Below are 24,062 nucleotides of genomic sequence, written 5' to 3'. Positions count from 1 at the left end.
TCTTTATCATTTATATTTATGAGAAAATCATTCGCATTACTGCAGTCTCATTCGTGTGACTTCAAATATCGTTTTTTGTTGTATTTAACTTAAATATTTGTGTGATTTTATAATTTTTTACATCGCTTGAACTTATTTGTACGTTTAAAACCTTAAAACCAAAAGAAAGAAGGGTTTTACAAAAATCACTCGAAAAGTGCCATTGAAATTCGGAAAGTGAAATTCACCCAGCCCCGCACTAGGGAAAACCCTGTGTCGCGGGTGCTATGGACACACACATAGACAACCATAAATTACACCCAAACTCACGAGAAAAATAAATGTAGGTATGTAAAAATAAATACACCCCGGGCCAGGAGAAATATTTATTTCTCCCGGCCCGGGAATCGAACCTGGAACCTCTGCGTGGCAGTCCAGCGTGGTAACCGTTCGGCCACGGAGGCAGTTTGCTGATAATAAAGCCAACCAGTGAAAGGAAATTGTTGTAATTTTCCAAATGAGCAAACAAACCTATTTTCGAAATTTGATAATTTTATCATATTTACAGATGTCCTGCAAGAATAGCTTTCCAAAGGGAAAACGTTGCCAGATCCCTTTAGTTAACAGAAAATGTAATTTTTTTTCCTCTTTATTAAACATACTTAAACTAGGGTACGGTGTCCTTAATTTATTGCCATATAAAGTAATAATACGAAAATAACAGTTTAATTGTTGTGTGAATGCGTTGCAAACTTTAACAATTAATATTTGTATAAAATCGTTTATATCGATAAATTTAATCGATTCTATTCTATATTTACCAAAAATCGTTTTTGTACCGGTTTTTAATATATATTATCTGTAATTAATTGGCGGCGCATTTTGACAAGTTTGACATTCCGAATTTCCGAATTTGTTTTGGTGGTTCTGACTTGACGTCTCCGGAAAACTGTGGAATTTACTGGATAGTACTTATTTATCTTTTATCAAATCGTCGTGGATAACGAAAGTAAATCTGGCTTTATCAAAACCGGTCGATTGTCTAAACATGGAGGTGGATCAGTACGCGTTAGATTTCTCTTATGGTGGAGAAAGTTCCCGGCTGCCTCTCATCGACGAAACGTCGGCAACGGGAAGTCAGCCGCCGAAAGACAGGTAAATTTACTCGCAGTTGTTGCTATGCTCTGTTGTTGCCTGTCTCTGTAAAGGTTTTTTTATTAATAACACTGAAAATGCGAAGGAGTTATTGAATTTTCTAGGTAAATTAACCTCCCGATATGGGCATAGCATTTAACGATCTAGTTATAAAAAGTTCATGACTATGGTGATTGGCGTGGGCGCCTGATTTACGTGCCTATTATTATAATGATTTTTTTATGTGTAAGCTTCGAACTTTTATTAAGCTTTCAGATTAGTATAGACTTTTTGTGTATAATATTTGTCTCAATTAGTAGTTTCTTATATACGATTTTCAATATCAATGTTTTAGACTATATTATAGTGCCTGCTCAGTCTGTACATTATTTATTGTAAATATATTCTAAATTAACTGAGTTAACAATAAGAAGAGAAAAAATACATTCTCAATTCCCTGACATCCATATTTTTTTATAATACCAAATGATGGGACAATTAAGCCATGGGCCTGGTGGTAAGCTGCATACATGCCTGTCCATAACAGTTGTAGAGCCTCTCAGGGCTTTAATAATAATAATAATAATATATCGCAAAGATCTGAAGGGCATTGACACTGTGCCTGTCACCCTGAGACATAAGTTGACAAGTTCTATTTGCCTGTAATTTCACCAGCACCCTTACCCTTCAAAACCAGAATGCAGTAATTGTAATTGACTACAGAAATAGGTAAGGTGGCAGTACTTCCATAGACAAATTTTTTCACAATTTGTATAGTACTAAAATCAGTTCACAGAATTTCAAGTATTCACAACATACACCCGCCCATCATGGATTGAATCAGTTATTTGATGACCCTGTTGAATATTTATTTAATGTGTATTAACTACATGTTTATTATGTATTATACAGGTTTATTCAATGGTGTTGTCAAATTACGTTCTAAAACATTTGTAAAAGTAAAAGTTTTTTATTTTTTAAAGTTTTAAAGTCATTTGAGGAGTGTCAGAACAAAAACTGCTAAGTCACACTTAGGGTCGTATTCCAGAACTCTACTTAATGCTCAAGTCAGGATTTGAGTATGGTTTAAAGCACTCGAAATCATGCTCAAGTCCGTGCCATTAGGGTCATATTTCCAGTGCTTGTGTTTCCAGTGCAATCCTGACTGGAGCGTTGAGTAGAGTTCTAGAATACGACTTAGACATTTTCTGGTTCTTTAATGTGAAATGGTAGTTTTTTCCATGTTTATACTAATAATGTATCCAACCTGACCAACAACCACTAAAATCTCTTTAAAAACAAACAAATCCATTGAATGAAACTAGACAACATTGAAATGCATTGGATTTATCAGTTTTTGTTCTGAATCTTTTTAATTGTAAGTTTTGTAACTAAATAACAGTGGTAAATAAAAATGGTGGTCTAGTGTACGCAAAGCCATTTTCACAAAATATGTATAGAAAGATACTAATAAGTACAAATCCATTAACTGAGAAATCCAAAAACTGGTGAGTCAGGAACATAAATAGGATTTTCGTTTAATTATCAAAATTATCAAGTAATGACAAATTACCTGGTTGACATAAAGATAGTAGCAATGGAACAAAAACGTAGATCATATTACTGAGGCAGCAATTTTTAGGGTTTAATGTCTCAATGAAAAACACTACTTTGATGTTGATGGCCATATACCCCATTTGGGCGTCATCTTGTGTGTGATTCATTACCAACCTGCATTGAGCCACGTCATATGAACCGATGAGATGGCTACACATTGACGAATCTTGTGCACTGTTTCACTTCAAATCGACCAGCTAACTTGAGCTTTGCTATAATGGGTGAAAATTACAAAATTACGTATATAATATTTAATTACTGATGAAATGTGATTCTGTTTGTTTTGTAATTAGATATTTTATTTTGCTGTTTTTCCCACACCATCGAATAGAACAGCACGGCATTGTTAGAGATATTATCTTTATTACAATAAATACAGAATATTTTTTGGAATATACAGAGATGTACACACAGGTCAGTAGTTGGCCTGTCTATATTTCAGTGCAAACGAGAGATGATATTTATAAGAGCTGTATCGCTAATGTGTTACCAGGAATATATGGCCCTTATTTCGTGTCTATTTCTGGTTATATATATAGTCGATATTCAGGAGTGACCTATCCTGCCCTGGCATACTTTGGTCCATATTCAAATATTATGTGGAATCACTATGATTGGACACTGAAAAAGTCTTCAATATCCTGTAATAAATGTTTACTTATGATTTTTTATAAATTATATTAAAATTAAACTTTATTTTCCAATCACACGTCACAGGTTTTTCCTCAATTTTCCGCAAATTTAAATTTTCCCATAAAATGTACGAAACTATCTATTGAATGTTAGGCATGGTGCAAAAGTAACTGAATTTGGATTTAATTTTACTGAGCTAACAACTTCCTTGTTCTAATATTAATTATGATGATACATACTAACCAAGACAGTTTTGTTTTTATGTCAGCTGTGTTAATTATGTATATCGGACACTTATTAGGACCATTGTTATTAAGTTCTTAGTCAAAAACAAGTTTAGCAAAAACCAAATTGACCCCTCCTACGTAAATTATTGTATGCTGAAATTGGCAACTTTCCAGGGAAGCGTTTTAAAGGTTTGAATTCACTGAAATGAGTATTATTATAAAATAAATTGTGGTAGTTCATCTAACCATATCTAGATTTTATAATACTCTATGTGAGTAACAAGCTTTGCTAATAAAACTGAGAAATGATAGTTACGTGTTATGGCCATGTGAGTGAATTCAAAACTTTCAAACACTCCCCTGTAAACTTGGCAAATACGACATACGATACTTTACGTAGGAGGGGACGAAATTAGCAAATCAATATTAACAAATATAATGTATTTTTTTAATAATATCAAGTGACGGGACGAACAAGTCGTGCGCCTAGTGCTAAGTGACACGCCTATCCTTAACAGTTACAGTGCCACTCAGAGCTTTAAACCGCCAAGACCGAAGGGGCACTGTCACTGCGCCTGTCACACTGAGACATAAGTTGACAAGTCCCATGTGCCTGTAATTTCACCGGCATCCTTACCCTTTAAAACCGGAATGCAGTAATGGTAAGATTACTGCTTGGTGGCAGAAATGGGTTAGGTTGCAGTACTAGTAGACAAACTCTTTCACAAGGAGCTCTACTGCTACTTCAATAATAAGTAATAATAGGACACAGTAGTCCTTGTATTCCAATTGTTCTATAATAAAATATATATTTTGGTAGGTAATATGTAATATCACACTTATCTTATACAGAATCGCATGAAGCCAGTCAGAAGAATCGGCCGTCATTTCTAACATTTATAACCCATGAGATCCTCAAGATATGGCGGTAATTTCAAATACGTAAAAAAAACATAAGTAAATGTTTTAATTTTTTTTATTGTTGCAGGTTGATTGCAGTGCTAGACCAAGTAGAGCTGCGTGTGGAAAGACTGCGACGAGACACGGCGCGTATTGAGGAGGAGAAAGACTCTTTGCTGTCTACTCTGGATAGTATTAAACACTCGGATCTGCTTAATGATATCACGGAATGTTAGTATTATGCTGTATATATTATATTTCTTTCACAATACTTTTATATTGTTAGGGGTTATGGATCCTTCTAAGACTTCTCGTTTACTAGCAGTACCTAGAGCTCTTTGTGAAAGTTTGTCCAGGTAAGTATTGCCGCCTTACGTATTTCTGCCGTCAAGCAGTAATGTGAGCATTACTGCGTTTCAGTTTTAAAGGGCATGGGACGTTACAATTTACGTCTCAGGGTGACGGGCGCAGTGGCAATGCCCCTCAGATCTTTGCGACTTAAAGCTCTGAGCGGCACTGCAACTGTTATGGACAGGCATGTCGCTTACCACCAGGCGCACGACTTATTCGTTCCCTCACTTGATATCGTAAAAAAGCCACCATTCTCGCACTGGGCTATTATAGCTTTTATGCTTTAGTTAATAGAATCAATGCTATTACTTCGCTTTCGCAAGTAATGTACATGTGTAGTAAAGGCAACTACTATACTGTATACTGATAACTTATCCAGTTGTGCACAACGACACACATCCATCCCAATTATCATAATTATTCATAACGTAAGCGAGGTAGTGGTATTTGGTATATAATAATATACAATATTATATTTACAAGCTCCACATATTTAGCATAGTATGTCTGCATAGATCAGAAGTTCCCAAACTTTTTTGTCTAATAGAACCTCTGCTACTTTTATGTTTTTTTAACAGCTGGCACAATGCTAATAACTTTGATAAGTTTAACTGTATTGTGAGAAACTTTACAACAAATGAACATAAGTTTTAAAAATGTGTCTAATCGAATATCTAATGTGTTGTGAAATGTAAGTAATTTTATATCTACAATAGGAAAGTATTAAGTGAGTACTTAGATACTGTTTGTGTAATGTGGAGTATTCCGTTTGTGTTGACCATCGACCTACCAATAAATGGACGTCGGTAGCGCTAAAAAGTGTCCCACACCTATAGGGCGTTAAAATCACATACAGAGCGTCAATCGCGCAACAGTCTTCGTTTGTTCGACTGACAGCGCGGTTGTCAATCACATGTACTTTATAATAATAACTTGTAAAAATTACTGCAGTAAAGTGTAAAAACAGGATTTTGTATCATATTGTCACTAAACAAATATATTGTGTTATCATAGTTCTCATTTAAAAGTGTTATTTTGTACAGTTTTATCGTATTTAATTTAATTTATGTATAAATGAATCGTGAGTATAAATTACAAAAGCGCACAAAATAATCAAATAGCTAACTGTCCTTTTTCTGCACATTGCATGCGCAAAAGATGGAAAGAGACCCATTACGCCAATTTCAAGAAGCTTATATAAACTTCTTAGTCATTTTCAATTGTTCAAACCACAAGCGATTGAAATATTTAGAGCAAAGAAACTATAGAGTCGCTTTGATTTTAATCTTATTTTTTAAATGATTTTTTTATTAAACGTTAGCAATAACTAAAAAAATATTGTCGTACTCGTTTTACGCCTTGGGATTACCTATCAGAAGTCAGAAACTACATTTGCCCGAAATAACGTTAGCTCGAATTTTCATAACGTCAAATGTATTTTTTTAGAAAGATTACAAAACAAAAGCGGTTTTCGGAATTGCGGATATTTGAGTTTACGTTTAGTTGGAATATCGGTACATTTCTTATAGTACACGCTTATTTTCACATTTGTAGTAATATTGGTATGTATGTATCTGCCCAACTTTTCAAAAGAATTTTTTCAGAATTCGACATAATAATATATATAAAAATTAATTAATATTTAGGATAAAAGCTACTCCATTACTCCTATGTTCAAGTAATTTTCAGTCGAAGCTAAATAACGTGCATTTTGTTAAGTTTCCAGTAGAAGCTGAATATGGTGTTTTCGGGCCCTTAAATTGTTGCAAGCAAAATTAGGCAATACTGCAATGATGTTACAATTTAAATTAAATGTTTTAGTTTTTTATATTTCGTTACATGTCACTACGTTTGTATAGGTTAACTTCGGACATTTTTTTCGTGATTTTTGTATTCTAATACAGTTGACGGTACGTCGGGTCTACCCGACGTCCATTTGTTGGTAGGTCAATGGTGTTGACGCTTCTAATGCGTGGCTAGACACAGTTAAACTATACTTATTTCGTACATGTCAACTTCTTTACAGCCTGTGTTTTCATAAATAAATGGATTTTGACTCAAGTTTTTGGCCACAACCTAACTAAATGGCTATATGACTAAAAGACACTAATGGGTTCCTTTCTCGTTGATTAACGTCTCATGCACCCTCTTTTCTTCGTTGACATGGACCCGTTGTTGGTTGGAGTGAACCCCTGGGGGTCTATATATAGACCACTTTTTAGGATCATCAGCATAGATACATAATTATATATTTTAGTAGCAGTAGAGGTCTTTGTGAAAAAGTTCATCCAGGGAAGTACTGCTACCTTGCCTGCCGCTAAGCAGTAATGTGAGCATTACTGCGTTTCGGTTTTAAAGTGCAAGGGCGGTGGTGAAGTTACAGGCAACTGGGACTTTACAACTTACGTCTTAGGGTGACGGACGCAGTGGCAGTGTCCCTCAGGTCAGACTGGTTCGTCTCATCAATTGATATTATATATATATATGCGGACATACTATACTTATACTATGGATACGTAGCGCATGGTCATTGTCAATTTTGTATGGGATTTTTTATAAAAGAAAAACAGAAACGGCTAGTCATTTAAGGAAATGTGTTTGTTGTGCAGGCGATAAAGATGACATAACGCGGTACGCGGACCGCATTTTAGCGCGTGCGATGACTGTCGAGGTGGCCGTGCGCACCGACCGCGACGCGCAGCAGGAAGAGGCGCTGCACCAGGTAAATAATCTAAATGCACACTTAAGGCGCTGCGCTGATGGTGCAACTTTGATCATCGAGTATCGGCAACTGGCAACCCGCAACTAGCTGTTTATGACGTTTTTCATATAATTTCAACAAACCGCACAGAAATAGCAACTTCAGTTGAGAGTTTCGGCAATCGACTACAGTTTTCGATTGCAGAAATCCGTGATTAAATAAACTAGAAACTACAACTAGAAACTTGCAAATTTGTACTGGTTGTCTCCAGTTGCCAGTTTCCGCAACCAGCAACCGCAACTTGTAAAGCAACTTCACTCCCTTCCCGTCTCCGCAGCCTCAGTCTTTTCCGTGGATTTCGAAAGTTTATTTAAAATTGCGGCAATCCACAACTAGGCCTCTTAGTTGCTACAACTGGCAACCGTTAATGAAAACTTGTAAAAAGTTGCCAGTTGCAGTCAACTAAAGTTGCTCCATCTGCGGAGCGCCTAACTCTACAATAACAAGGTAGACCGGACATGTAATAACGCCTAATCAGAATTTAAATCGGTAGGCTTATGTAGAAGTAATACTTAATTATTATACAATGTGCAAAATATCTATTGACATGTATGATTTATAAATAAAATAATTAAATAATATAACACCTACTAACATGTACATGTTTGTAGTTATGTACATGTTAGATTAGTAGGTGACGGTCGATAAAAAGAAATAAAATTGTACGATTTTATTTTACAGTAACGAACTACATATGAGGTTGGATGAATCCAGCATCAATTTTCGATTTTGTACTTGTATTGCTACTTGAATTCGTACGTTTGTAATTTCGCCTTCAAATAAAAAAAAATTAGGGATAAGCGCGTTTGCACACTGCATCCGTTTTGTTTTCGTTCCGGATCCTAGACTATCCAAATCTAGAAAACTCGTATTCACTTCAGATGTCCGATTCGAATCGCTTGCACACCTAATGATAAAATGATCCCTGTGACCATTCACCTACCAATAAATGGATGTCGGGTTCGCGTTAAAAAGTGTCCGCACCTGTAGGGCGTTAAAATTGCATACAGAGCGTCAATCGCACAACAGTTTAAGTTTAACGAAGACGTTTGTTCGACTGACAGCGCGGTTCTCAATCATGCAGTACCAAAATAATGACTTGTAAAAATTACTGCTGTAAAGTGTAAAAACAGGATTTTGTATCTATTTGTATTGTGTTATCATAGTTCTCATTCAAAAGTGTTATTTTGTACAGTTTTATAGTATTTAATTTATATATAAATGAATCGTAAATATAAATAACAAAAGCACACAAAATAATCAAATAGCTAACAAGTGATTGAAATATTTAAAACAAAGAAACTATACAGTCGCTTTGATTTTAAACTTAGCTTTACGGCTTGGAATTACCTATCGGAAGTCAGAAAATACATTTGCCCGAATTTTCTCGAATTTTCATAATGTGTTTTTACGAAGATTACAAAACAAAAGCTAATTTTGGCTTTGTGAAAAGCATCATAATTACTCGAAAGCGTAACGGTTTTATTATAAATCAGTTTTCTGAATTACGGATATTTGAGTTTACGTTTAGTTGGAATATCGGCACATTTCTTATAGTACACGCTTATTTTTACATTTGTAGTAATATTTGTATGTATGTATGTATCTGCCCAACTCTTTATTATAATCCTTAAGTGAATTTGTACAAAATTCGACATAATAAAATATACAAAAATTAATTAATATTTACGATAAAGGCTACTCCATTACTCTTGTGTTCAAGTAATTTTCAGTCGAAGTTAAATATGGTGCATTTTGTTAAGTTTCCAGTAGAAGCTGAATATGGTGTTTTTGGGCCCTTAAATTGTTCCAAGCAAAATTAGGCAGTACTGCAATGACGTTACAATTTAAATTGAATGTTTTAGTTTTTTATATTTCGTTACATGTCACTACGTTTGTATAGGTTAACTTCGGATATTTTTTTCGTGGTTTTTGTATTAGACCCGATGTCCATTTATTAGTAGGTCAATGCATGCCTATGACATTTCATCATTTCTCGGATTCGGAACTAATACGAATCGGACGTAATGCGCAAACGCACTAACAGTTTTATAAATAATTAATTAATTAGTGGTCGTTTGTTCGTTTCATATCACTTATTAGTGAATTAAAACTTTTATTGAACAAAATTGATCACAGACATGACGTTAAGATTAATATTATAAATATAGATGGGAAAAAGTGCTTATTTTTAGAAACGTTTAAACGTTGCAGCTTTTTAAAAAAAATGTGCTTTTTAGACGCTTTTCACTTAAACGCTTTTTAGTTTGAAGCTTAAAAAATCTTTTAGAAAATGTCTTTTATGTTAAAAAAACGTTGCAACATTGTGTTGATAGCGAAAAGCATGAGTAGACTAAGTAAGTTTATTTGTAAAACAAGAGTTTTATTTTTATTTATAAATTTATTATTCACATTGACGAATTAATTTGTTTAAGAAACATGAATGACGGGGCTTGAAACTTAGGCATGTGATAAAAAATGAAATTGTTGAATATGGAACTGACCAACACTTACTCTTAAAATAAAAAGCGTGCTTAAGTGCTTATTAAAAAAGAAAACTTTTTTAAGTGCTTTTCGTTTAAACGCTCACCTCTAATCATAAATGAGGCTATCACCGCAAAAGTGGTGTAATCCAAATTTTATTCTTTTTCTACAATATTACTTTGAATGATACTAAAGACCATAATTATTTTATATTTGGATGCTATTTTAATTTCTTTTTTCCTTTTTAATCTGCCATGGGCTTATAAAAGTTATAATCAGATGGGTTTTCTTAATGGCGATGGAAGGGAGTTGCTCATGCTCATTAATTTAAGAAGAAAATATGTAACTTTGTACGTAATTTTTATACGAAGATATTGCTCATTAAGTATTACAGAGACCCTGCTAAAGTTTAGTTTTCAAGTGAAGTTATTAAATTCACATTTATCTTGCCCAGCGGTTTAACGACACGCCGCGCCACCCGCTGCCCCGTCAGTCGCCATAGGGTGCTTGTTCCCCACCTCACATCCTAAAATCTAGGCTCGCATTGAAATACTTGAAATACCTCGCCTTAAATGGCTTTTTTTCACAACTGCTTCCAGGTGAACATGTACATCGATCAACTAGTAATGTCGGTGCAGGAAGACGCTGTCATAGCACACACTAGGTGTCAAACGTACATGAACGCATGCACTTCACTACCCGATCCCAGCACTGGCACGGACAAGAACTTTGAGACAGCAATCTTGGGATGCACTTTGGATGACCAAAAGAGAGTCAAGAAACGCCTACAGGGCTTACTAGAGTACTTTGCAAAGCTTAATGTTACTTCTTATTCGTGAGTAGAGGAATGTATGAGTAAGCTAAATATTTAGCTCCATTTTTTGGCACTGCCAGCATTCTTTTGTTTCGGGGACTAGGAATGAAAGGGATTTTGTCGGTTGCTATATATCCACGCTATACAGTACCAGTTTATATACCACAGTATAAATGATAGTTGTAACATACTTACTATACTTATGGTAAGATTTTAATTAATATACATATACATTAACATAATTGTATTCGTTTATTTCTGTAAACTGCCAGAATAATTGTGCTGTCAATAGAATTGTTTATTGCATGTCCTGTATTCTCAAACATTTCGTTTTTTTTATTGAAAAGAAGATATGTCTTGTGATCTATTTTCTATTAAATATTACGAATACGTCTTTTAGAAATAATCTTGATTCATTCCTACGTCCACATCATGGTGGTTTACAAGCTTTGGCAAATGTGATAATGTGTATACTTAGAATTTTTTTTTCAAGGAAGATAAACCAAATAGAATCGTTTTTATCGTTAATCGTTATTGGCTTTGATTTGACATCTACGTCATATTGAAAACAGGACAGGTGTGTACAATGTATGCACTGAGCAAGCATTCCAATTGTTTTATCTTCCATTATTGAAAAAAATCCATTGTGTGTTTTTGATGTCGTTTCTTAAGTTAGAAAGGCTTCGGGACTTAATAAATTTGTCAAAGTTTCTAAGCATCTTTCACTATTTTTTATAATTTTTCTTAGTTTTTAAGGTGCGTGTTCCACTATTCAGACATCTGACCTCCGGTTATTGTCGGGTGCGATGTTGAATTTCGTTTAAATCGGATGAGTAGTATAGCGGGTATAATTAACCATGAATTTCCACATTGAACAATCGCTTTGCTAAAGAATCTTAGGGCGTCCGTAAATACGGTCAGAAAAAACTTCATATCCATGTAATAAGAGCAAAAAAACGTACGTTTTGCTATGACGATGCAAGCGGAAATGAATCGCGTGGTCTTTTTCACTTTAACTGCGTGGATTTATTTTTTTTCTGACCGGCTCGAGCTGATTCCGCTTAATAAGTGTGGTGACACCTTTACGGTGACACTAGAATGGAAAAGCATTGTCGATGACCTTCTAGGATGTTGCTTGATTTATGCATTCACAGGACATTCTATATAATTGTCCATAACTTTGGATTTGTATTTGAAGTCCAGATTGCCAGCACCAGGCATGTAGCGCCTGGGTGCAATCAATACCCTAGCAGCCTCTAGTATACACGCGATCAAAATGACATACTTACAGTTATATTTTCCCCAGTGATCGGAAGTTCGGGTGCAAATGGTGAAGTTATAAATGATGATATACCCGTTTTAATAAGACTCGCGCCCTTGTGCGCCGCTCACCCTGCACCATAGGTAAAGTCGAAACTAGATAATTTGAATAAAATTAGTACAAATTGAGTGGGATATCGTCTAAAACTTATCGAAAAGAATTTCTACACTGTACAACAATTAATTATCGTGCACTCACCTAATGGAATGATGCCAACATTTTCATTATCTCAATTCACTAGTGACAATTTGTTAATTGTCACGTTATTTTGTTTCAAGTTGCTTAATTCGTCATGCGTCCTACGGATACACGGTGTCTCTAACGCGGAGCTGTGTTTCCAAAATTCAAAATTACCAAAATTGTTAGGGACACCACGTGTCTCCCAGTGTGTCAGAAAATCCTAGAAGCTCACCCGACAGTACGACCGTCTTAGCTTTTGAAGTAAAGCTATCAGAGCGAATTGGTTGTTGTGTGGAATTGGTCGTATCCTTAGTTCCGTATATTTGTGTATTCTCTTATTCGACTGCTGCGAAGCCAAAGGGTATCGAGTTGAGACGAAAACCACGAATAGAGACGAAATGTCATTTAATTTGTTTGAAAACTATTCTGCGAAGTCATTACGGTGACAAATGCACTCCGATTGGCCAGCCCGAATTCGAAACAAGTGACGGGTGTCGTCAAAAGTTTCACTTCAAGTCGACCATTTTAACTTGAGCTTTGCTATAATGGACGATAATGCAAAGATTATATATTGAATGTTTAATTACCGATGAAATGTGATTCCGTTTGTTCTGTAATTAGAGCTGTTTTTCCCACACCACCGAATGGAACAGCTCCCCATTATTAGAGATATTATCTTTATTACAATAAATACAGAATATTTTTGGAATATACGGAAAAGTATACGCAGGTCAGCTGTTGGCGCTGTACTATTTCAGCTTTCTAATTTGTGATTTCAGTGTTAAATCAAACGAGAATTAATATTTAAAAGTGATGTAAGGCCCATTTGCCTGATAACTCAGCGATGGATGGCCTTTATTTCGTTTCTATTTCTGGTTATAAACTCGATGCCGAAGGGAGAGTGATGCCTTTCACGAGCACGTATGTATGTTACCATCTGTAGCGTAAACGTTTTAAGCAATAAAGACAAATTGTGTGATCGTAGATTTGTAACCCCGAGTGTGTTAGGAGTCGCCCATTAGCGGTTTCGGCTTAAGCTGGTCAGAAAAAGTTTTGTCCATGCAACAGAAGCGAAAAAATCTTGTGCGTGTCGCTTTCGCTCGGACCACTCTGACATGTTTTTCCCTCTTTTTATGACCAGGCTAATGAAATTCCGTACCGATAAGTGTGGTGGCTCTCTTTATAGAATACATGAGATATGTAGTGAAGTTCAATTCTCTAATTAAATTATGCGTGTGGCGATAGCCTCGTTTAACTTAATCTATCAGTTACGAGGAATTCTCAATCTTAAATTTCAAGTTTTGTAACAAGATTTCTACCTCACATGTCGATGTCATCGAACATTTTTTAATATTACAATTTCATGCTAAGGGCAAGTTAGCGAGGCGTATCTCTCCCCCAATAAGAAGTTGCAAATGTAACCTCGAAAAAAGTTACTATTATTGATACAGAGTTCGAACAAACAGAAAAATCCCTTTGATCCGACTGGGCTTGAACCAGTATCTGTCGCTTCACCGCAGCTACCGCTTTAACATCAGATCGTATCGTCGTCGTTTTTTTCGTTGTCGTGTGTTTTTTATTATTGAGTTAAAGTGACACATATATTGCGCTGTCTCTGCTAACTTGTCAAATTTAATGTACATTATTACATCGTTCTTTTTCTGACTAATTGCCATATATGACATTGGGCGACGAATTTTCAGCTTGGCACTTCACATTTTGAGCTTTAGCTCGTGTTAACCTCGTTCTACCAATTAGTTATGTAAATTAATAAAAAAGTTTCTGACTACTGGATTATTATGTCTTGAAACTATAGTAAGACCGTATGCTTTACCACAGTATAATAAGACGAGTAGTGTAATTCCCGCTTACTAGCCTCGTCAATAGCTCCCTTTACACAGTTACTCTATCGCGCGTGATCGGGTGCGTACAGGATTGCGCGCAGGAAAGCCTGCACGCGTGCTTGAAGTTTTTTAAACTAACGTTCTTTAGTGCGCGCGTGACTATTGAGCGCGATCGCACGCACTTTCCATTTTCCTTGCAACATCTTGACACGCGCGCTCAATCGCGCACGATTGCTGTATAATGCGCGATAGTGTCTGTGTAAAGCTATTGCCTACATTCACTCGGACCGTAGAGTTGTCACTTTATTATTTTATTTGTTCCTACAGATAAACATAATTTGAAAAAATTAAGGTATTCATCATTGTATTCTCGTGCTATATTGGAATAAACTTTGTTAAATACAGTACTTTGCGTATTAATGTTTTTATACCAGGTTCGCGAATTTGTTTCTTGAACGTAACGATTCAATTATATTATGTCGGAGTTAAGGCCGGAATGGACGACGTCGTGAGAAACACCCTCAACACAGATTTACTCAGGAATCGGCTTATTCACTCTTTGTTATCAATTCGTTCAGCAGGCGGTGCAATAGTAACGTCAATAGATTGCAATTAGTAGTTTAATGCACTTTTTACAGTAATTAGTCCAAAAGTATAAGAGTTGGATTAGGTTAAAACGGATTCTAAAATATCACGCGGCAAGTTCAGAGAGAGCGAGGCGGTACACGCCTTCACTATCCAAGCAACTTACACTCAAAACCCCCTCTCTCCGACCATACCCAGTTTAAGCTGTCAAATTAACGTGTCATTAAATTTGTAAGCAAAGAAACCATCGAGACTAGTTAAAATGATTCGTAGGTAGCCTAGTAAATCGTTTATCTAAAAAGTACGTTTGAAGTGATAACTTGCTTCCGACATATAAAAAAATATTTAAATTTGACACAGTAAAGTATTGTAATAATTTTAAACATGAGGGAACGCGTCAATTCTGTAATGAATAGCCTGCGATCCGTACTGTGCAACGCGAGTGCACTGCGAGATTATGGGAATGTGTGCGTTCGTGCACGCCGCGCGGCCGGCGTGCACGAACACGAGTCGCGCTGATACATTTGTGTAAGTTACACTACTTGTCTTATTATATACTATGGTGTTACTGAGTTACGACGAAAACGTCAGATATGACAGTTTGTCAGAAGAAGGCCGATATGTATTTCTAACTTCAGTAGAACGACTGTGTAAAAAAGTTTATTCAGAGATGTGATACTTACGTTTAGTATATGCTTTTTGTATTCATTGTGGGCAATATTATAAAAAACCTAGTGATTTAAATGTTTGAATTCTTTAACCGTTTTTAGTGCCTGTAGCTATATGAACAAAGTTAGTAAAATTAATGATACTCTCAACCTGATTATAATTTACGCAGTAAGAAAATATTTCTACCGATTGACGAATTAAATTGTGAACCTCGTCATGTTACGGAAATTTAAAACACTAATTTCTTCCATTCACAACAAGATCATTGAAGTAAATGGCAACTTGACGCTACCATTTCAAGGTTCAATTTTAACTGGTCAGTCTTTGCGTAGGTTCTCTACTTATTTTTCGCTTAAACTTAACTGGTATCTAATATTGAACGCAGTAACATTTTTGCGTTAAGGTGGTGGTGGAGTCGTTGGATTTAGCCGTATTCGATTAGTATAGCATCTAACGGCTCGGCGTACGAAAATGCCGCCTGTGTAGTTACTTTAAGTCCTGATGCTTAAACTATGACAGGATATGTTTGCATAAAATTTTCAGTAATAATTTTTTCAAGTGATTTATTAAATTGTCCAATATGCTTTTCGAGGGAAAAATTTTTATAATAAAAATTTTATTGTGTACAAACGTTTCTAATGAAAATTTGATTTGTTCGTCAATTTGGCATTATAAAAAATGTATTAATTAATAATTTAGTATTGGCTATAATATCATGGGTGTTGGCAGTCATAATGACACTGTCAGTTTGCGGTAGAACTAAATTGTGAACTGCATGGCTATTTTAAAATTGGTTAAACCGCATTGTTTTGAAATATAACTATCACTAATCACTATTTATTTTGATTTCTAACTTTAATTAACAACATGATCGGGTGACAAAGAAAGAGACGTCCTGCTAAAGCCGTAGAACCTATCCTTACATCCTTGAACTGCCTGCGTGGCCGAACGATTATCATGTTAATCTGCCATGCACAGTACATACACATACAATATTTGTATGGTCCACATTTATTTCTGTCATGAGTGTTGTCCTTGGCACCCGCGACACATGTCTATTGCAGAGTCTCACTTCTCATAAGGCCTAAAAATTAATTTTGGGGAATAAGTCTGCAAGCAGGAATGATGCGATGTGGAACTCTTTGAAACGTACTAATCCTTGGAATATCCAAAACATAGGGTCGAGCACCTGCCTACGTCTAGTCCCCGGATGATGAAAGGGGAAGGCGGAATTAAATCATATCGGCAAGGCTATTCAAATACATTTTCGAGGGCCATACACTCCTTGTTATACTACAAACGAAGTAAAACTATTTTTCGTATCTAATATAATAAAAATAAAAAAGACTGTATCTTCAACACTACAACGACACATAAAAAACTTAAAATAGTGGCTTCAAGTAAATGGCTGTGTTGATAATAGGTGACAACCTTTGCAGTTTGCTGGTTTTCAGGCTTCTTCTTGTATATAATGTAGAACTACAAGTGAAGTATATTCGTCGCGTATATTTATTTTTTCAAATAAACTAACATTAGATAAGTTCTAATATTAGATACACATAACTGGTATTGGATTTACTACATTATGAATGAATTACCCGACAATGGGCCCGAAACTATGGTTTTTTAAAAAAAAAAAAACTAATATACGCGAATCAATTAGATCCAAAAAATAGTTTTAATTTCTATTTATTCAAAATTTGCTTGCATGACTATCCTAGGCGTCAATACAGGGGAGCAAGAATAAAAACCTTATGAAAAAATAATTTATTGTTTCTCCGTAAAACAAAAGAGTATAGATACAAAATATTTACAAAAATTGATTGTAATTTTTGCACTTACAAAAATGACTAAGATTTCATATTTTCCCTTACACAATAACGAAGCTTATAAAATATAAGAAGAAACTCCACTTATAGCAAGTATATAGAGTGCTAACTACTTATGTACTAAATATCTAAATTGATTGCACATGCAAAATGTTTATACAATGCTACTACTATTTACATTAATATATTATTGGAAGTTGTTATTTGCTGATGGCGCTAACGGAAACACATTGCAGTATTGTTCTCTATTTCTTGCAAAATATTTTTTAGAATTTCGAAATCAATCGAAGAATTAAAAAAAAAAGTTTTGTTGGAAGTGAAACGTATTTTGGCATTCGCCTCGCAAAATGGTTGACAAATATAAGCAATTTCATTTAGAATACGAAAATGTTGATGACGTCATCAGCTTCGGCGCGTATGTTACGAATGCGCAGTCACCTTTACACTCATTACGGGAATGTCCAAAAATAAACTATTGATGTTGATTAATTATCACTTGGATAAAGTCCACTGCGTTTTCCGTTAGGAAACTGCAATGTATGGCGCTCACAATATCCTACAGGCGTTCTTGAGTACGTTCTTCTTCTTACCCCCGGGCCGGTGTTTTGTCGGTCGCAGTAGGATCGTGCCGTTGCTGTTATGATTTGTAAAGTTACCTGGAAATTGGATTAAAAAAGCTCGTAAATATCATGTAAAAAATTACAATGCAACTGATATCACTATTAGAGAAACGAATTTCTCAAATTTAATTGGTAAACAACACTTGAAATCGTCACGACCGCCGACTTATAATAGGCGACATTTTTACCTAAACATAAATTTTTATTGAAAATGATAATTTAAACTAATATAAGAGCGTTTACGCACTACGTTCTATTCGCATCAGCGTCCTGATTGTAATTCAAATTGGGATCGTTTCGATCGGGTAACCCATCCGCAATATTATACGCCTCAACTCGGAAAAGGCGCACTTTCCGATCGGGAGAGGCAATCAAAATCAAGCTGCTGATCCCCACTACATCTTTCTAATTTGTGAGTTAAATCAACTATTGTTCCGATTAGAAATGTCAAAAGTTTCCGATCGGCCAGTTGTAAATCGCAATTATGCGCCTCGACTCTGACGAGACTCAGTTTCCGATCGGGAGAGGCAATGACAATCAAGCTGCAGGTCCGAATCCGAGAAATGATGGTCCGAAATGGATCACAGGGATCGTTTTATCTCTAGAAAGCGATATTCGTATTTTCTTGGATTCGAATTTGACTACGCAATCGATTTCCGAGTGTAAATCATAACATAAGCGACCCCGCTTGTTACCGCAACCAAAAGGACATCACAATTTCGTCGTCAATATAAACAGTTGTTAAATATTTTTAATCGCAATTATCTTAAAAGCCTGAAAGCCTCAAAAATCTTTAGATAAAGATAGCAAAAATATTGTAAGCGCCAAAAAGGCTTAACATCCATTGTTAAAAAAAAAAATTTTCTGTTACACAATCGATTACGAAATTCGTAATTATAGATTAAAATTCAATTTCATGTCACATGTAGAAATATTTGAAAAAACCCTCTCCTGCAAAATTTGTTTGTTGTCGCTTACACTAATGGTGGCCATACCAGGACTGCTCGAGCAGCTATTTTTTTATTTAAGTCGTGCGCCTGACGGTAAGGTACACGCATGTCCATAAAGTTACAGTGCCACTCAGAGCTTTAAATTGCAAAGATCTGAGGAGCAATACTACTGCGCCCGTCACCTTGAGATAAGTTGACAACACCCATGTGTCTGTAATTTCATCAGCACCCTTACCCTTCAAAACCGGAACACAGTAATGCACAGTAATACTGCTTGGCGGCAGAAATAGGTAAGGTGGCAGTACTTCCCTGTTATGTACAGGCGTATAGCATCAAGCTTACGACTCGTTCACCCCGTCACTTGATATTATATATAAAAAGATGTATATATGTTTACCTACCTATAACAGGGGCGACGTTAAGTGCCAGCCCGTTTTCAGCAGCAGCGTCTTCCCGCCTCATGTCGGCTAGACATCGAGCTGCGAGTGCCCTGAAGACAGCCCCCACGTTGACGTCTTCCTTTACCGACGCCCGCATCAATCTACAGCCGAGTGCTCGCGCCACTAGTTCCGCCTCATCTCTGTAAATAACACAGCGAAGCTACTTGTTATTGTACGTCTCCGACTAAAGAGAGACATTCACATAGATTCTAACACGCCCTTCTGTGAAAGTGTCGAATGACGTCCTACGCTGAAGTCCGTGCTAAGCGCCTCAGGGCGACTACTTCAATTATTATGTCGGTTAAAAACTCAGCTCGCCCCTTTTCTCTGGTGGCGCAGTCACGTCCATCAATAGCCAACGACAAATAATTATCTTTCAAAAAATAAAATTATAGGTATGTGAAGTGAACTTAGGGAGTCACTACACTTATTAAGGCGGAATCGGCTTGAGCCGATCAGAAAAACCTTTATGTCCATGCATTAAAAGCGAAAACGGTGTAGCGCGTTACGCTTACGTTCGGATCACCGACGCGAAACGCACAACGCTCTTATTTCTGGTCTCGTTTCTGCAGTGAATCCGGGATGTTCGCAGAAGCGCGCGGTGCATACTCCTGATGCGTAGGGTGCGGGCCAGCCATAACAGTATCCTGATGGTATTGCTGAACGTATTGATTGTCAGTAAATGAACCACTGTAACATGGTTCATTTATTGACCAAAGTTAAAATTGTGTTTAAATTTTGCCTGGTACTTATATATCATTTATTAATTTTCCTTTAAATAAATAATTTGAATTTTATATCTAATTTTGGTTCATTATTTTATTATTTATGTTATTCTGGTGTATTGTCTGATCCAAGTTGGTCAAAATAAATTATATTTTATAATTATTGGATGGACATAGATAATGCTTTCTCTGGACAACTTAAGCCCATTCTGCGTTAAGTGTGGTGGTTCCCCTATTCCTTGTTTTGGTTTCTGTCTGTGCGTCGTGGTACCTAGTTCATTGTTTAAAAATCAGTTTTGTACCTATTATCTTATACGGATACATTGTTTGCATTTACATTTCCACTGATAGCTGTTTATATAGTGTTTATTGCATAAATAGCGTTGTTAGTATAATTAAGAGCACGTCATCGTCTTATCGTGAGCGATATTGAGTTGAATGAGTTGAATTTAAATCTCAAGTGTTGTGTCAAACTTGACGTGCTCTTCACACTTTACACATTATAGTGTAAAAAGGTTATGTAAAAATACCTAAGTAATATTTCTGTATCTTAATAGTCGATACTATCTCAGCTCGAATTCTAATTTTTTCCCGTACTAATACGGTTCAATTTGCGTGTATCGATAAGGGTGGGGCGGTAAGGACACTGCCTTTATTCCAGAATTTATTTTTTTTACAAACGAAATTAAAGCCATTTGAAAAATGTGTATCGTATACTATACGTGTTCTATTTAGTTCAATTGATATAAAATAAATCATTGGTACATGTAAAGTACCTATTGAAAACAGCGGTTTTGTTGTAAAATTCCGAGATAAGATTTTGGAATCGTGTTTTTACACCGAATATTAATCAGTGTATATCCCCAATTTTACTATTTTTTTTTTCAAAGTGATTGATTCAACACTTCACTGTAACGCGGAATCAATCAAGATCATTTGTTGTATAGACTCGTCAACAGCACGTCAAGTCATACATATACTTTAGTTCGAATATCGCCTCCTGTGAAACGGAACTAGATTCGCCAATTTGTAGCTTGATGTGCTGCCGTCGGTAGCTACCTACTAAGATCCCAGAAATATGTTGCTACGCTTGCGTAGGCGTCGCAATTTATTAATTATTTATTCATTATTATTTAGCCATCAAGAAATATTATTCAGCTAAGACTGCTGATGCAAAACGCGCAACAACTTTTTCGGTCTTTTTACAAGGACATTCACATCTCTAGCTCGGAAAGGCTTTCTTTCTCATTACGGATTCGCTCTGGGCCTTTTGGAGGGAAAAGTCTCGTTTTAATTTTGACTTTCAATTATTTTGTGAAACCTAGTTTAAAGTGGAATAGGATACTGCTATTGTGCCTTAATCGAAGATTAAAGCGAAATTATGCGAATCTCGAAATAAAATACCCGTATCGGCCCGTTATAAGGAATCCCGAGTCAATCCAAGCACGCCGTCTGAAATTGCCTATCCTCTTTGTGGCGGCCATATTTACAGAAACATAATTATACGAAGACATGGCTCAAAGGACTTGTATCCAAGCCAAAATTATTAATAATAAAAAAATTCTCATTACCAATCCGCGTGTAAAAGCATTTTTTCGAACTTGACTTACTGTGGTGCAACTTTCTTTCAATGAAAAAAAAACAATGACACGTTTTAACTGCCTACGCGATTTGTCGTATATTATTTATGTAAGATAATTCCGTTGGTATATTGTATTCTTATTATTGTTGATATTAAATTGACAACGATAACTAAGTTTGTTTATTAAATTATTTTTTATGTATGAATGAATAAAAGTGCTTTGTTATATATCGAGTTCTTAGGTTTTCGCGATTGTTACGCGATTTAAATCCGGAAAATAGTTTCATTTCCTATGATTTGTTTTTCTTTCATATACCATTTTCCTGGATGTAGTGAGGTGAAAAGTTGTGTGTTTCGCTCGGCAGGAAAGTTGTTTTGCGTCTTGTGCCTTGAAACTGTCGCTACGCTCAGGATTCTATTTTTCAATCTTAACGCCCTTCGCTTCCTCAGGTTTCAATTCAAGCACTCGCGTCAAACAACAACTTTGCTGCCTTGTATAACAAATAACTATTCCGACCGGTATTTAGTGTGATGACTCCCTAAAAGCTAATATTCTCAGGTTTTAATTATTCGATAGCACTTTTACTGAAATTTTAACTGCCTCTGTGGCCGAACGGTTGCCATACAGGACTGCCACGCAGAGGTCCCAGGTTCGATTCCCGGGCCGGGGGAAATATTTGTATGGCTTACATTTATTTCTCTCGTGAGTTTGGGTGTCATTTGCGGCTGTCTCTGTGTGTGTCCATGGCACCCGCGACACAGGGGTTTTCCTCGTGCGGGGTTTGCGTTATAGAAAAAAAAGAAAGAAAAAAGGAAGTAGGTACTTACGGCCCGACGACGCACTGGTCCATCAGATCTATTTTATTTTGAACTATTATCGTGGGAATTTCCCCGCATTCGTTCTCCACCTGAAATAGAACGGGATTTAATTGAGATAGTCTTGTTTAATACTTTTAATTAATAAGTAGAAACGGTGCACGAAAGAAGCCTCCCCGTGCCAATGTGCCATCACTTTTCCTGTACGTTTGACGGACCCTGGGCAACAATCGACGAATACCTTACGCCGATTGGCCAAACTTTTCACCACGAATGGCAACCATTATACTGTGTACCATCGATACTTTAAGAAGTTAATAAGTTAGGTAACAAACGGGTGTAAATAAATAAAATCCTATTTATTCTATAGGTAATTTTGTAGACATTTATGACAATAAAGAAACTAAGAGTTTCCTTTATAGTTATCTCCTACAAGAGAACTATAAAGGAAACTTTCCACAGAATTTTGAGTCTGTACTTGTGAACTATAAATGTAGAGTCATTTTAGTTTTACCTTTTTGTAATTGCTGGTCGCTTTTATAGATTTAAAACAAGAATTAAATACATAATTGTACGGTTTTTTATTTACATCACTGGCTGGTCACGAGTTTTCTCAAAACATGTATTTTTTTAAATTCATACTTTTCTGTAGTCAAATTAAGAAATCATAATTTAAATTTTTCATAATTTTGTAAATATATAAATAAACATAATTTTGTAATAATAGAAAACTAAGTACACTGTTTTATCTTGTAATAACACTGTTAATGATGTTATATAATATAATTATTCATTAAAAAAATCAAGCGAGTTCACAATCGGGTCTCCCTTCTCGACCTCTCATAATTTCGATACCAGAGACAACAAAGTCCACTTGTTCTTTCGTTGGTAGGAACTTAGAAAACAAAATCCCTCTCCCCTGTGACGAGCAATTTATACCCAGAACGTAATTGTCACTAATCCGTATAAAAATATACTTCAAAATATTATCACACGCTCGAAACAAACGTTTCTCTTCGTCATCTCCATAATAAGTGACAGTTGTAATTTTCCCTCCAATATTTTTATAAGATCCTTGTATAACGATTTCTCCGGTTAAGTTTATTTGACACCCGTACATGGTATTTGTAATTTCTTGCATGGACAACTTCTTAAAGGTTATTTCAATACATTTGTCCCTTTGCTGCGTACGCATTGGCCACATGTACACGGCGTACCATTTACCAACAAGGCTTTCTAAAATAAAATCGTGTCCCGTTTGGTAATAATCTATGCACTGCCGTTCTATTTCTCCATAATTTTTATTCGTATTGTAGGAACTGGATTTATTGAAGACGGAAATCAGGAAAATAACTAAGAACAATGCAGAAGTAGTTGTGTGCATCTTCACGAGATAATGGTTCGACAAGCACTGTGGGTGGGAGCAGCAAGCTTGTATAGACAAGACGAGAAAAACTTAAACATTAAACATACCGATGTTTGTTATAAATAATTTGATAACATAAATGTGTTACTGGCAACTTGTATAATTGACAATCTGTAACGTGATGGAAAGTAAAGCTAAAATGACGCTTAAAATTTGTTATTTCTTTTTTCATTTA

At 35.8% G+C, this 24,062-nt stretch overlaps 2 protein-coding genes across 4 annotated transcripts in view; one reads left to right on the top strand and one right to left on the bottom strand.

Annotated features, from left to right (window-relative positions):
* Positions 1 to 921: 921 nt before the first annotated feature.
* On the top strand, positions 922 to 12,896 carry LOC113230761 (BAG family molecular chaperone regulator 2). Its single transcript, XM_026464843.1, has 4 exons — positions 922 to 1,134; positions 4,579 to 4,721; positions 7,451 to 7,563; positions 10,686 to 12,896. Exons 1-4 carry the CDS (start codon positions 1,028 to 1,030, stop codon positions 10,923 to 10,925), a joined length of 603 nt encoding a protein of 200 aa, XP_026320628.1. The 5' UTR covers positions 922 to 1,027; the 3' UTR covers positions 10,926 to 12,896.
* A 4,479-nt stretch (positions 12,897 to 17,375) lies between these two features.
* Positions 17,376 to 24,062, bottom strand: part of LOC113230633 (ras-related protein Rab-23) — a 65,374-nt gene continuing 58,687 nt past the window's right edge. The window contains exons 4-6 of one of the 3 annotated variants that reach the window (XM_026464633.1): positions 22,474 to 22,553; positions 19,300 to 19,478; positions 17,376 to 17,984 (exon numbers count right to left, since the gene is read on the bottom strand). In XM_026464633.1, coding sequence (XP_026320418.1) covers positions 17,875 to 17,984; positions 19,300 to 19,478; positions 22,474 to 22,553 — 369 coding nt within the window. In that variant the 3' untranslated portion in view covers positions 17,376 to 17,874. Of the gene's footprint in view, positions 17,985 to 19,299; positions 19,479 to 22,473; positions 22,554 to 22,975; positions 23,977 to 24,062 lie in introns of those variants that run through there. The other 2 variants (XM_026464631.1, XR_003310517.1) reach the window with 2 other exon arrangements.

Source organism: Hyposmocoma kahamanoa, unplaced genomic scaffold (assembly GCF_003589595.1).
Source record: "Hyposmocoma kahamanoa isolate Upper Pololo Valley unplaced genomic scaffold, ASM358959v1 64, whole genome shotgun sequence".
NCBI lineage: Eukaryota > Metazoa > Arthropoda > Insecta > Lepidoptera > Cosmopterigidae > Hyposmocoma > Hyposmocoma kahamanoa.
This window is presented reverse-complemented; position numbering and strand designations above follow the sequence as displayed.

Bases quoted from the DNA above. Each gene is read 5' to 3' on its own strand.
- LOC113230761 (XM_026464843.1), top strand. From the start codon at position 1,028: ATGGAGGTGGATCAGTACGCGTTAGATTTCTCTTATGGTGGAGAAAGT. The intron at 1,135-4,578 runs GTAAATTTACTC...TTATTGTTGCAG, and splicing joins AGTCAGCCGCCGAAAGACAG to GTTGATTGCAGTGCTAGACC. The intron at 7,564-10,685 runs GTAAATAATCTA...AACTGCTTCCAG, and splicing joins AGGAAGAGGCGCTGCACCAG to GTGAACATGTACATCGATCA.